At 39.5% G+C, this 14,090-nt stretch overlaps 1 protein-coding gene across 1 annotated transcript in view; it reads left to right on the forward strand.

The window, feature by feature from the left end:
- Window positions 1-14,090, forward strand: part of MARK1 (microtubule affinity regulating kinase 1) — a 104,837-nt gene that overhangs the window by 74,023 nt on the left and 16,724 nt on the right. Inside the window, exons 11-13 of the mRNA XM_019516478.1 lie at window positions 1,637-1,790; window positions 2,994-3,187; window positions 5,374-5,474. Of these exons, the coding sequence (XP_019372023.1) occupies window positions 1,637-1,790; window positions 2,994-3,187; window positions 5,374-5,474 (449 nt within the window). The remainder of the gene's footprint in view (window positions 1-1,636; window positions 1,791-2,993; window positions 3,188-5,373; window positions 5,475-14,090) is intronic.

Here is a 14,090-nt window from a genome sequence, read left to right on the forward strand (position 1 = left end):
AATCAGGGGATTGAGAGAGATCTAGATATTCTTCCTTACTGTGAAAGGGTTTACTGAGGTTCTGATACAAAGTCTGTTGAAAGCCTGGAGTCTTCATGACTTCAGTGGGCTTTGAGTCTAGTCCTGACAGGCCTCATTTTAAAAACTTACAAATAAAACTGTCTGAAATATTCACTTTGAAGGAGATGAATCCTTTTCAGTTTGAGTAGTTGTATATTAATATAATTGTGTTCCTTTGCTTTCCCTCTTGCTTCTAAAGCAATGCAGAACCAAAGAAATTGACCCACGCTTGTCTGGAATAGGCAGTATTTCAGAATGGCAATTAATTAGACATAAGGCATAATGCTTAAATTTTTATAAATTAGCTAATACTTTGGGGCTTGCCTAGTTTTTATTCTACTTATGATGCCACATGAATGCTTGACCAGGGATCAAAAGAGTGTAGGTGAGGTGAGCATACATGGAACTTGGAGGAGAACCCAGTCGCAACTTATCTCCCTTCCTCCCTAGTGCAGAATTCTAACACATACTCATCTATTTACAGTGAAATGAGTATTCTGTTCTAAGGGCGCTCTCATATATCACTTTACGTAAGGCTGGATAGTATATTCCATATTTTCCTGCATATCACACTCAAATAAGACGTGCACCTTGGATTTTGAAAGACAGAAGGTAGAATCCCCTCCCCCCGCCCAGAGTTGCAACCCACTGTGTGACTTAGGATAAGTTAGCCCTCCTAGAAATAGAAGTGGCCAGGAAGAGTGGCAATCTAGGAGACAGTCTGGAGGAAGCAGCAAGAAATTTCTGGTGTGGTAGGACAGCAACAAAGCTAGGCCCCAGGCCCTTAAAGGGCAGTAATAACAGTTGCTTCTTTATTGCAAATAATTCTTTATTCGACTTCTTGTGAATCATAAAGTCTTGTTTGCATACCAAAAATCTCATCAAGATGCTACAGGCTGCACGCAGCAGTTTACATGCCCTGAGCCAGTTCAATTGAGATTTCAGGCAGAAGCTACAGCACTTAGCCAATGGCTACTGCAAATTCTTTAGTGGTTGTGAGAGGGTTAACATTGAACTCCACACTTTCTGCTTGGTGGGGCCAGCGAGAAATGGTAGCTATTTTAGCTGCCATTAGAGCAAAGTATCTGCATTTTTCTGTTCCTCCCTTTGTTTCAGCAAAGAAAAATAAACTCCCTTGCTTAAGACACCCACCTCTGTTTTAGAGGGCTGATTTTTAGGGGGAAAAGGTGCATGTGGCATGGAAGTAAATACAGTGTAAGGTTTCAGTTTATTTCTGTAAATATATTTACAGTAAAATTTCTGCTATCTGGCATTTAACTAACCAGAAATTCCATCAATTGGAATTTCAGGCTGGCTGCCAGATGCAACCAGGGAGGTGGGGGGGAAAGCTCGCATGCAGCAGCTGCTGCCGCCGCCACCCACCACCAACTTTTGCTGCCACTGCTCCACATGCAACCATTGCCACCCCCACCCTCTGCTCTGTGTGCCAGCACCACCCTTTGCCACTGCTGCTGTGTGTGTGGCCACTACCACACCCCACTCTGTATGCGGCTGCCCCCCGCCGTCCCTCCCCCTGCTCTGTTATCTGAAAACCCCTGCTTTTTTATGTTTCTAGTTTGAAGGAAGTGAGTCCTTGTCCAGTAGTAACCTGAGTCAGCGGTCTCGACCTAGCAGTGACCTCAACAACAGCTCTGTGCAGTCTCCCGCTCACCTGAAAGTCCAACGGAGTATATCGACTAATCAGAAACAACGGCGGTTCAGTGATCATGGTGGGAATGATATTCAAACAAGTAAATTAACATACACAATTTAAGTTGGTGTGCGGTGTTTTGTGATCCTGGCAGGTCCACTTTTCTGTGCATTTGTTTTATGCTTCATCATGCCACCCCATAATGCTTTTTATTTGTAGAAATGCTTCAGTGATAAAGAAGGGCCAGTTTAACAAATTAATCCCTTTGACCTTACTTTTCATAACCAATTTGTGTGTGTATATAAATAATTATATTTGCATAATAATTATTATATATGTGTGTGTGCACACATGCGCGCGTGCGCGCGCACACACACATATAAAATGTTTGAATTAAGTCCTTGAACAAATCTTTCATTTTTCCTTTTCTTCCTTGCTAGGTCATTATTGCTTCTTCCCTAGAAGTGGCCGGTACTTAAGGACAGATCTTTAGCTGCTATAAATTAGTTTTATTTATGTCGGTGGAGTACGACAGCTTTTCCCCAAAATATTTAAAAATTGAGTTGAAAAGGGAAAGCTGTTGTTGCTCATTTGCTAAAGAGAGGATAGGGAAAAGTCTTTTAAAAATAAAATATTAAAAATAGGAAACAATTTCCCTTTCATTCGCTTGATATTCCATTTTCTTTGCTTGTTTTTTAATAATTTTATTAATGATTAAAATAATTAATACTAATTTTAAACTTAAAGTTTGGTACCAGTATGGAACAGGAAGTATATGATGAACTTACAAATGTGAAAACAAAAAGTGTAATGAAGAGGCAGATGCATTTTAAAACTAATGGCTGCTTACATATGTTAAAAAAACCTAAAACGGCACTTTACTTTGTACTTGGTGCGTTCCCCTGCTGTGCCCAGCACACGCCCAGAAGAGGCACTGCATTAGTTGGACCTGGCTGATTGGGTGCTATAGTAGGGCTTTTTTGGTGCTGTTTTCTAATGCTGATTGAATCGGCATTAGATAAAAGCACCCAAAAGCCCTGCTGAAATGCCTGATCTATTATACAGGTGCTGCAGAGCCAGGTCAAACTAATGCTTTGCTTCTTCCAGTAAAGCACAGTTGGTTTTTTTTGTTGTTTTAGCTTCCGTAACAGTCAGTGTGCGCACCAGTCATTGCCTTAGTCATTCAGAGTTGGTTATCAGAGAATTATACTTCAGCCTATATTGACTGAGGAACATGCAAAGATAGTTTCTAGATAGTATTCATATTCTTTTTATTTGACAGTTGGTCCTTCAATTCCTCCTGCTGTATCATACACTAAAAGGGCTCAGGCAAACAGTGTGGAGAGCGAACAGAAAGAGGACTGGGATAAGGATGCATCACGTAAACTAAGCAGCACTACGGTTGGATCCAAAGGAGAAATGGCTGCAAGTCCACTTGTCGGTCCAGAAAGAAAGAAATCAACTGCTGTTCCAAGTGTGAGTATGTGGGTGGTTTTTTTTTTTCAAGAGTTGCTGGGATATAATCTGTTGTGTATACGGTATATTCCGTATATACTCTCCTTATATTGGTGAATATTCTGTTAACCATGTATTCTAATAGCTTATGTTGGTATATCGATAGGAAGCTATGCTATAATTATCTTTTTAAAAAAATAAAAGCTTCCAGGCTGCTTCCAAAAGTGTTTTTTCCTTTTATACTTTCAGTAATAATCTCACCTAACATGGTGCCAGGCTTGATTGAACAGCATTGTGGATGTTCAGTACATACACTTAAAGCATTTCTTGCTACTTGAATAGGGATACAGGATGCCTAATTAAAGCATGAACTTGGAAGACAGGGTTCTTTGAGTAGATGTGATATCTTTTATTAGACCAGCTGAGTAGTTGGAAAAAAGTTCTTGGCAAGCTTTTGGGCGCAGTCACCCTTCTTTGGGCATAGGGAGTCTCTGGTGGTCTGAGACTCCAAGGAATGAGTTTCAGACCAGCAGAGACTCTCTATGCCTGAAGAAAGGTGACTGTGCTCGAAAGCTTGCCAAGAACTTTTTTCCAACTACTCAGTTTGTCTAATAAAAGATATCACATCTACTCAAAGAACCTTCCTTGCCTATGTCCTTAGACCAACACGGCTACAACTAAATACCCAGGAACTTGGAAGAGCTATTTAGAATATGCAGGTCTCACAAGTTATAAGAATCAGACATCTTTGTCAAGATAAAATATACTTTGTCAAATATGAAGACAGAAGCATTTGTGCAGTTCAGGCCAAAAAAAGGACAAGATGCACTCTGTAGAAATTTTCACTTTTCTTTGGAATTTCACTGTGGCCTCTTCTGGATTATTAGGATGGAATTTGATGGAATTCATGTTCCTGCTAAAGAAACTCTATAAGCATAACATGTTTAAATCCACTACATTTAAAGACTACTTCTACTCTGATAGCATCTGCAGTAGATCACAGCTGCGTTAAAACTATTTTTCTCTTATTTAAAAACTTCTCCCTGGTGGGACTTGAAGTTAGGGTTCAGTGGATGTGTGATTGAACTGAATCCTGTGAGATGAAATTTTATTAGATAATCAATCTGTTGGGGCCTCCTCAAAACTGTATCACCCAAAAGCTGATTATGCTGGTGAGTGTTAGAAGCTGATATATCCAAAGTATTTCTTTACTTAGAGCTAATTAAATTGAGTATTTTTATGAGGGAGAGTGAAAAAAATTCATGTACTTACTATTCGGTACTATGATTGTACAGTATGGATCTGTTACTATTTTTAGGGCATTTGTGAGAGAGGCTTCATGAGGAGCTAACTTAAGATAGTACCGTATGATGTTGTGGTTGTAGTTCAGCTCAAGCAAGCATTTCTTATGAAAAAATCCTACTTTTCTTTTAACTTGTTATGTTAACATTAATTTCTAACTAACTTGGCATAGATGAGTAAAGCAGAAGGCAAGGCAGAGAGAATGAGACAATTTTAAAAATAATTTCAAATAGCATGGTGGCAAGAAATACATCAGCAGAGTGTGGGTAAGGACAGACTATCAAAGAATAGTTCTCTGTGACCTTCACCATTTTAACACAAAAACGTATTTGGCATTCATTGCTGTACTTTCTCACAAAATACACTTCAATTCCATGTGGTAATTCCTAATTTCAGCATAATACCAAGGCTGAGTAATGCAAAAATCTCCTTTCAGCAAAGGGGGGGGGAAATTAGCATCAGAACTGGATAGCATACCAGTACACCCAAATAGTCCTGCAAACCTCATTGCGACCTTACAGGGATATCATAGTTCACATTCCTAGCAGGACTGGAACTTATGTACCTTTTTTGCCATCGTTAGAAACTGGCTGTTAATAAAGCATTAACTTCACTTTCCCATTCTTTTTTATTTTATTTTCCATGCTTTTCTTCAGTGCTCTTATTCCATGCTTTTATCCATAGATAGTGTGGTAACGACAGGATTAGAGATGGATAGATGGTGAGGTAACTTTTTTGTGTCAAAAGGTTAGTTAATGTCTTTTTCATAAACAGTTGAGCGTATAACTTGCCACGGCATTAAATATGTTTTCATTTGTCAAATATGTTTGCATTTTCTTATACCTTGATACCCATATAATTTGGATGAATTGTTTCTATTTTTCCTCTTGTATCCTCCTTTCTAGAACAATGTTTTTCCAGTTGGTGGGATGACAAGAAGGAACACCTACGTTTGTGAACGATCTACAGATCGTTATTCAGCAATACAGAATGGGAAAGACAACAGGTAGGCAAAATTTTAGCATTTGTGCTAAGTTACATCAGAGGAGAAAAATAAACACTTTACCAGTTTGGTTACAGTACAAAACACTGTAATGTGTAGTGAGTCAAACCTTGCATGCGGTTGTAAGTGTCCTGTCATCTGCAAAACCCTCTGAATGTTTTTATATTGTGATTAGGTTTACGGCAAAGTCAGTGTTTCTTTTGTACTTATTTCTATCCGAAGCTATTTAATTATCAGGAGTAGCCTCCATCACTGTAGCAAGGACAGAGGAACTTACAGCCCAAATGGACAAAAATACTCTAGAGTCAGACGATGGCTCTGAAAGTGTAAGCCTTGTTTTGTTTTGTTTTTTAATTGTTACATAGCAACTATTGAATAAGATTAAACTCTGTAGCTGGCGTAGGACTATGGATCTGATGTTTACTTAAATTTGCCCAGAAAATCCCTCAGTGGATTCTAGTTCTTTATTGTATCTGATAGATGTGATTATCACTGTGGATTAAATATATTGTTATTTTAGGGGTTTTGGTGAGGGGGGGAGGTTAAAGAAAATCTTTATACATTAATTAAACACTTTGTTATGTTAACAGTTTTTGTTCAAGAAATACCTGGGGAGCCACAAGATCTTTTCAGGGGTGCCACTGCCACTTGACATTGCCTTATGTTCCTCTGTTTCCAGGAGGTGCATAAGAGCCTGCACAGGGAAGTGGCTGTACTAGTAGGCACTCCTGCCTACATTAAGTTCATCCCCTGGTTGAGAGCCACTCTATATTAATGCATTAATAAAAAATTAGCATGCTTCTTCAAGTAAACATGTTTGACTGAAATGTTAAGTATTAGTACAGTACAAGGGGTACATTCATGCGGGTTTCCTGAACAGAAGCCTGATAAACCTAATGCAGCCAGGAACACCTTCTGCTGGTTGCAGCTACTTTCTTTTGGCCCTGCCTGCATTTCCTGGGAAATGGGTTGCCACTAAATTCAGATAAATCATAGTACCTTAAGTCTAAAAAGTTTGAGAATCACTAACCTATATGCACCTTTATGCTATCCTAAAATAATCTGAAGGCTAAGAACTGCAAAGATCAGAAAAGCCCCATCAGAAAATGAAGGGCAACTGGTTAAACTAATTGCATTTCAGTTACCATCACTTAAATATATTTTGCTCAATAAATTAAACAAAACACTATGTATTTTCTCTAATTTCCTAAAATATAGGATTGTGAGCTATGTTTGTGCATCAGACATGGAGGGAAAATATATAAAGCCTTGCTAAATCATTTTTGATAATTGTGTAATGATTCAAAAGCAGCCTAAAACTTATTGCCATTGCAGAATGGTTTACAAGTACAATTATGAACTTTTCAAGAAAAAATGGATAGAGCACTGTATAGGCATTAATTTCAAGAGGAGAATTGTTTTTTTGATTACTGACAGGTGGTGTTTTAAGAGTAAAAACATTATCTAGTCTTAACTTTAAAATATTTAGTATATTATAACTTTCTAAGTACACAACATTTCAATTGGTACACTTTCTTAAAATAATATATTAAATAATACAAGTACAATATGTGGGAAATTTGACAATTGTAAAATATTGTCTGTGAAGTGGCTAGGTTTTTGTCTGGTTCTTTTAATGACTGAAATAAATATTCATATGATTGTTTCTCTCTCTTTCTTGGCTTTCTTATAGATATCAATTGAGTTGTAATACAGTGCTACACTCCAAAATACATAGCGTATTATAGCTTAGTTTGTTTAGTGTAGTTGAACACACATCCTGCCACAAGCTTGTAATGGGGCTAAAAGCTTTTATCTATTGGCTTTCTTCTAGAAATCATATATCGCTTTGGGACTTGGTTTCTGCTTCATTATTAATAGATTTCATCATGCTTTGGTAAAACTAAATCTTTTATATGAAGAGTTTGAGGATTCTTGAACACATAATAGTTTGGTTTTGATGACTTTACATTTTTTTAACCAAAAGTTATGTCCTAGGTCTTGCAGAGGCACCCTGAGTTAAAATTGTGGAGTATTTTAATTTACGTTAATTAGAACACTTGAAATTTGACTTGCATGTTCACAGTATTGCTGATGGGTGCTCAGTGAAACTTGGTTTCTGCAGTAGTTCTGTCTGTACCACATAAACCAGATCTGTCCAACTTCAAAGTAGCCAGAGGCCACATGTGCCGTGGGCTGCACACATCAAGGGCAGTACTGTTGGGCTATGTTCCCCCCACCCCCCAGCCTGCACACTCCATTTGTCAGTACTCTCACCACTCCTACCCCTTCCCCCAACTCCCTTTCTGTGTACATTGGGTGAGCACATTCCCACCCTGTTGCAATCCCACCTCATATCCAGTTCCCCACAGGCTTCCCTGTAAGCACCACACTGCATAGGTGCTGTGGGCTGCTGGCTTTCCTGGCACCACAGGCTGCACTGCACCATGCTGCCTCACCCACTGGGGCAGGGGCATGCAGCCTAGAGGCTACCAGTTAGACAGCCCTAACATCAGCTAAGCAGAAGTCTCAGTGCTGGCACAGATACCTATACGTGTTTATTTCATGACTTGTCTAGTTCAGTTTAACAGTGGTAAATGTTGCATATTGCAGTAATGGAAACATTCTCTCTCTGATTTAATTTTACTGTACGATTTTGGAGTGGGGTAGTACCCCAGGTGTCCCAAATGACAAAACTATCGCTACCTCTGTTCTAGGAAAAAATGTTTTCTTTTTGGACCTATAATGTAATCTTTAAATGCTGTGGTCCCATGGGACACCACAGGATTCTTGTGGGGGTTGTGTGAAAACTTTAAAACTCTCCCTGCAACATGGGGGATCCCCTTGGAGAAGTCCCTCTGGCTAGGTTTTGTGCTTTTTAAAGTTTGGGTTCAATTTCAAAAGTCAATTGAAAATTCTTATGTTCAGGTATTTTGTGTGTGGGTTTTTTGGGGTTTTTTTAATGAAGTTGTAAAATTTGTCTGCTTGCACTTGATTTTCTGGCGTCAATCCAGCATAGCAGCCAAGCTTTCTGATGTGCTGCAGTGTTCGGATTTTTTAGATTCCTCCCCCCCACACCCCACAGTCAGTGGTTTTCAAACTTCCTGAAGTCACAGAACTTTTCCATATCATTTCTTCTGCCCTGCCCCTGGCTCCATGAGCCATATGGGGTAACATGGCCCAGTCTTCCATTATCTGCAGACTTTGTAGAATCCCTGATGACCTATTGGAGAATTCTATCCTACTACTGAACACAGTTTGAAAACCACTATCCTAAGTGTGGTTGTCACTGCACATGGTTGTCAAAGAGCTTCTTACTGCACCATTAAGTTATTCCATGTATAGTGAGGATCCAGAAATAAATGCAACTTTGTGTTGCTTAAGTTTCAGTAAAGTATTTTGCAATAAAAAGCTTAAAATAATCCCATAAAAAGAAGTATAACAAGTGCCTAAATATGACTTGGAAACTGGTAAGCTTAATAATCTCATTTATCCTTTTAATTGTTTGTACATATGCATATTGTATTACACTTGTGCTATAAGTACTCGGGCTCTGAGAGATTTTTACCCTAGCAGTACCTTTTACAGTGGACATATGTTTTGCTTGTCCTTGTGTTCTGAACTCCTACATAAATGGCAACATGTGCTTCCTGTCCCTCAATTCCTCTTGACCATCTGGGCTTGAGACAGGGCTTTTGTAATTTGGTTTAGTCAGTGTTTTTGCCCTACAGAGGTACTCAGAATCTGCTTTTTTCCTGCTATTTTGGGGCTTTCTTCAGTTCATCCCCTTTCCACCATTTCTCTTTGTCTCCACCACCTGTTAGTGAGCTGTGAGTTTCCCCTGGGTTGCATCAAGTAGCTTCTCCAACTGAATGAAGCTTTGTTTTTCCCCCTCACTTGACCATCAAGGTAGGTTGCCCCAGATCACTTGGATTCAAGCTGTGTCCCTCCTGCAATAGCACTATATGTCCCACAGTCGGGGATAGTAAATTCTGCTCCTGTTTTTTAACTATTTTGTATTCCTTATTGTCCGCAAGTTTGATTCTGAAAGAAGCACAAGATCAGACTCTAGGTTTTCCTCCTGGGTAAATTGATGGGATTTCTCTGACCCCAGAGCTTAGTACTATGTGGAATTCTGACCTTTCACCGGCCAAATCTGTGAGGTCTCATGGGGATCCCAAAGAAGTGCAGAAATATTTCAGTGCTGAAGTACTGGCACTGATTCTTCCCCCTCGCAAGTCACCCTCTTCAGTGTGCAAGGATAAATATCCAAGTCATTCTTTTATGCCTACTCTATCACCTTGTTTTCATGGATCCAGCACATTGCCACAGACTTCTGATGTGGCACTGAGAACATGTACACTAACATTACCACTCTGCCAAGATGTGGTCTGCCAGTGTGGTCTCCTGCAGTACTATCTTCTCCATTAGTGATGATGTCTTCAGTGGCATCACTTTATTTCATGTAACTGGGTGACTTGATCCATTTGAGACTGTAGACTTTGCTACTTTCTCTGGCTCTGAATCCATCAGCCCCCCAGCTCAGGCTCTGATCAATGGAACCATCCCTTGTTTCAGGCTTGTTGGAACAATTAAACGAAGAGTCCTCTTTTACTCCAAAAATGATCATGGTTCTGAGTGTGCTTATAGTACTTCTTACCATGGCCACAGGTTTCCCTTGAAGAAAAGCACTGGACTAGGCCACTGCCTCACACTTCCTAGCTTGTAGTTCAGTGCTCTTATGGGTCTTTCCCTAACCTTCCCATGTGAACTCTTTTGGCTGTGGACCCTCCACTGTGGGAAGTTTTCTGGGACTGGTTGTCTGCTTCAGTTTTCTTGCACCCCCACCTTTGCCCTAGTCAACATTTTGATCTCATGTCCCTAGAATAGGAAGATTTTCTGCACCCAGTCTGTAGGATGCAGGAGCTTCCTAATGAGCTGTTGTCACTGCCCTTTCCTACTGAGGCAGCTGTCCTTCCCCCAGCACCATGGATGGGCAACTGTCATGGCTTTCAGGACCTCATGGATACCTTGAGGAATCTGTATCTAGAAAGTGGCTCTGCATACTGGTGAAGCAACAGCAGGCCCTGCAAGAATATGGTGGGTGGTCTGCTTTGCTAATGTGTAAGGCTGACAAACAGTTGCATCTTGCCTTGCAGGGAAGGTGCCAAATTTGAATGTCAGTGCGTTAACATTCAGATTTGAATTGCCAAAGAGATACTTTTTCTTCATTTGGAAATGATGCTGTTGTTTGGGAGTGACGGGGTGGGGAGGAGGTTGGTTTACACTGTAGCATGCCTCAAGAATCCCTTCTCTTCTGAGGTCAGGTTCCCTGATCAGACTATATTTCCCATGCTCCATCATGAGGAGGTATCATGGGAGATTTAGAGTCTGTCCTTTTAAGGAGTGTAGGGGCATGAGGCAACCACATACAACTTCTAAGACAGTGTGGTAATAATTCCAAAACAAAAACAACCCAACACATCTTTGGGTTTTTTGAATTAAAAATTTTGGGTTTTTTTGCTACCTTGGTTTGTGACCACAAAAAAAAAAAAAATTTTTCCCAGATTTCCAATTTTGCAAAATAGCTTCCTTAATTAAAATCTAATTCTTCTGTTTCAAGAAACCTTCAAAATCTAACTTTTAATAATGCTGCTTCCTTTCTTGCCTCCCTCTGACAAGATAAATATGTACATCCTAGGGAGCAGGAAGTAATATGTTTTGGAGTAGGACTGATGATTGTGTTTAATGAAATACAATAAGAGAACTCTTTCTCCACCCCCGTATTCTGCATTTAACTAACTTTGGCTTTGAAATAACAACCCCCCTTAATTCCACTAGTCCCCTCACGTTATTTGAGAAATGTCATCTCTGTGGACTGGCAGTAAATTATGAACACTTTTTCCTACAGTGAAATTTAACTTGCTTTTAGTTTATTCTTTCTACCAGTTTTTTTCTCTGATAGGTATAATGAATGTCTTTTTAAATTTTTCAGCTATGTTTGATTTTGTTTTGAAATACTGATTTATAAAGTGACAATTAATAGCAAATATATGTCAGGTGTTGTAAGCAAACAAATTCAGATAAAGAATTTGTAACTCTAATTATTTATCATTTTATTGGTAATAATTGTTAGCTATATTGTAAAATATCCTTCTGCATGGTTCAAACTGAGCAGCAGCAAAGAGGGAATATAAGTTCTCTTGTTAAAATACATAAAGGAATGTAAAGTAATTTGGAGAGGAAGTAGAAATGGAGAGGGCTCCATTTCTGAAATATTTACTATCTAACTTCCAAATTTGTGATTTGTACTTGATAGTCTGTAGTTTATAATCCTGGCTCTTTGCTTATTTGTCTGCAATTGGTACTTTAAAACATGAACGTGAAAAATTTTCAATCAAAGCTTATCACAATGTTCATCCACCAAAGTACTGTATTTCTGAAATTTCTTCTTCTTCAGCACATTTCCCACTTACTGGGATTTGCTTCTTCAGTCCTCTTTCTCCACAAACTGCTGTTCATTGCCATCTCTTCTGAAAGACCACATGTTCTTGAGGCTTGTTTTACACATTTCATGCTGTGTCTTCTTGGATCTTTCTTCCTTTCTTCTGCTCTGGATTCTCATGGCCCAAATTTTTCTTTCCCACATACTTTCCAGGCCTTCTGGCAATGTGCCCAAACCATCTGTCTGCTTTTACTCAGTTTTTCCTCTATCGTGTCCCCTTTGCCAGTTGCAAAACTAGATCCGGTTGCAGGCTTTTCTCTTCATTTTTTGCATGATCTTGCATCCCAGTCATCTTCATCATGGATAACTTGTTTCTTCATTGCTGAGCAGATCCATGCACTGGCTTTATCACTGCCATTTTTTTTTCTTTCAGACAAACAGACATTTTTCTGTTGCAAACCACTCAACTCACTTTGCTCTGTCTTTGTCCATGCCTTATTTATTCTAATCCTGACTTCTTTTATCTCTCTGCTTTCTTACACAATGGACCCCAAATACTTTAATTTGCACCCCGATGATATATGGCGGTGCTCCAGTGCCTTAGATGTGTTTCCCTCAGTGAAAGTGTGACATGTTCTCTGTTTTTTCCTTGCTGATGCATAGGCTGTGTCTTTCCAGGATGTTCCTCCATCTATCCAAGTCACTCTCTACCTGTTCTCTGCTTTCTGCAATCAAGACCACAACATCTGTGAACATCATGCACCAGGGGGCATTCTTCCAAATGTCCTTGGTGAGTGTGTCCAAGACTAGCACAAACAGGAAAGGGCTTAAATGCTGACCTTTGGACCCTAATCTTGACCACGAAATCTTCCACTCCCTGCTTGTGCTTCTAACCTATGTTGCTGAGCTGCTTATGTGTCTTGCACAACTCTCTCAGACTTCTGGTACCAGTTGTTCTCTCATGTACCATCACATCACTTCTCTTGGTGCATGGTCATATGCTTTTCCCCTTGTCAATGAACACCAGGTGAAGGATTATTTTTGTTAGTTTTTCTGTACTTTTCTATTGAGAGCATCACTGCAAAGATGGCATCAACAGTTGATTTATTTTCATGAGCATAAACTGATTGTAGCCAAGTTTAACTTCACGTCTCAGTCTTGGTTTGATGATCCTTTCCCACCAGTTTGTGGTGTAAATTCATTACTTTTATTCCACAGTCTTATACATTTTCTTTATTTTGAAAAATAAGCTCTTTCTTTATACATCTGGCATTTTTTTGCATAACGTGATCTTTATTCAAGAACCTGTTGAGGAGACTTTCGCTTTCATATTTCAGTGTTTTTCATGTCTCACTTGGTATTCTGTCTGGTCCTACAGCTTTCTGATCTGTCATTTTATTGAAGGTATCTGTTACTACTTTCTGTATTATTGATACAACCAGCACTTGATTTACCAAAACTTGTCTGTACCGCTGCCTTGAGCTAGCTTTGTTGATATATCTCTCAGATTAATGCTTCCAGCTATCTTTGATCTTTTCTGCCTCTGCCAAAATTTTGCCTGCTTTCTCTTCTATGTACCATACTTCCCAGGTATCTCTGGTTTGCCCTCTCTTGAATCCTTGCAAGTTGATGAAAGTCTTTTCTGCCTACCTTCTGTTTTCAGATATTCCAGGTTTTAGTCCTAGCTTCTGCCACTTACTTTCTTTGCCACCTCCTTGCTCGTTTATATTTCTCACAATCTTTTTATTCTTTGATCTGCCATACTTTGAACCCTTTCTTCTTTCCCCTGGTCGTTGCCCATACCACCTCATTTCACCACCAATTTTTCTCTCTGAATGTAGAGCTTGTGGCAAAAAATGTCCACAACCATGCATTCAGCCATGTCTTCTCATAATTCACTGATACTCTTAATCTTTCCAGGTCCCTCTTGACCCTTCTTTTTCAACTTTCAGCATTATGATTTAGCTTATTTTCATCTACAACTACTTGGTCTTACATAATTTCATAGCTAGCAGTTTGTGCTTTGTGAGATAAGTAGGGCTGTACTCAAACCACAGAGCCTGGTGTCAAATTTCATGGGCCTGCTGTGGCACCAGGCTTCAATTTTGTGTCTGATCTACTGGGGCACCCACTGCCCTCTGGCCCAGTCTGACCCCAGTCCCCTCTTGGCCCTG

The sequence above is a fragment of the Gavialis gangeticus genome, unplaced genomic scaffold (genome assembly GCF_001723915.1).
Source record: "Gavialis gangeticus isolate Ggan-Ray unplaced genomic scaffold, GavGan_comp1, whole genome shotgun sequence".
NCBI classification, from domain to species: Eukaryota; Metazoa; Chordata; order Crocodylia; family Gavialidae; genus Gavialis; species Gavialis gangeticus.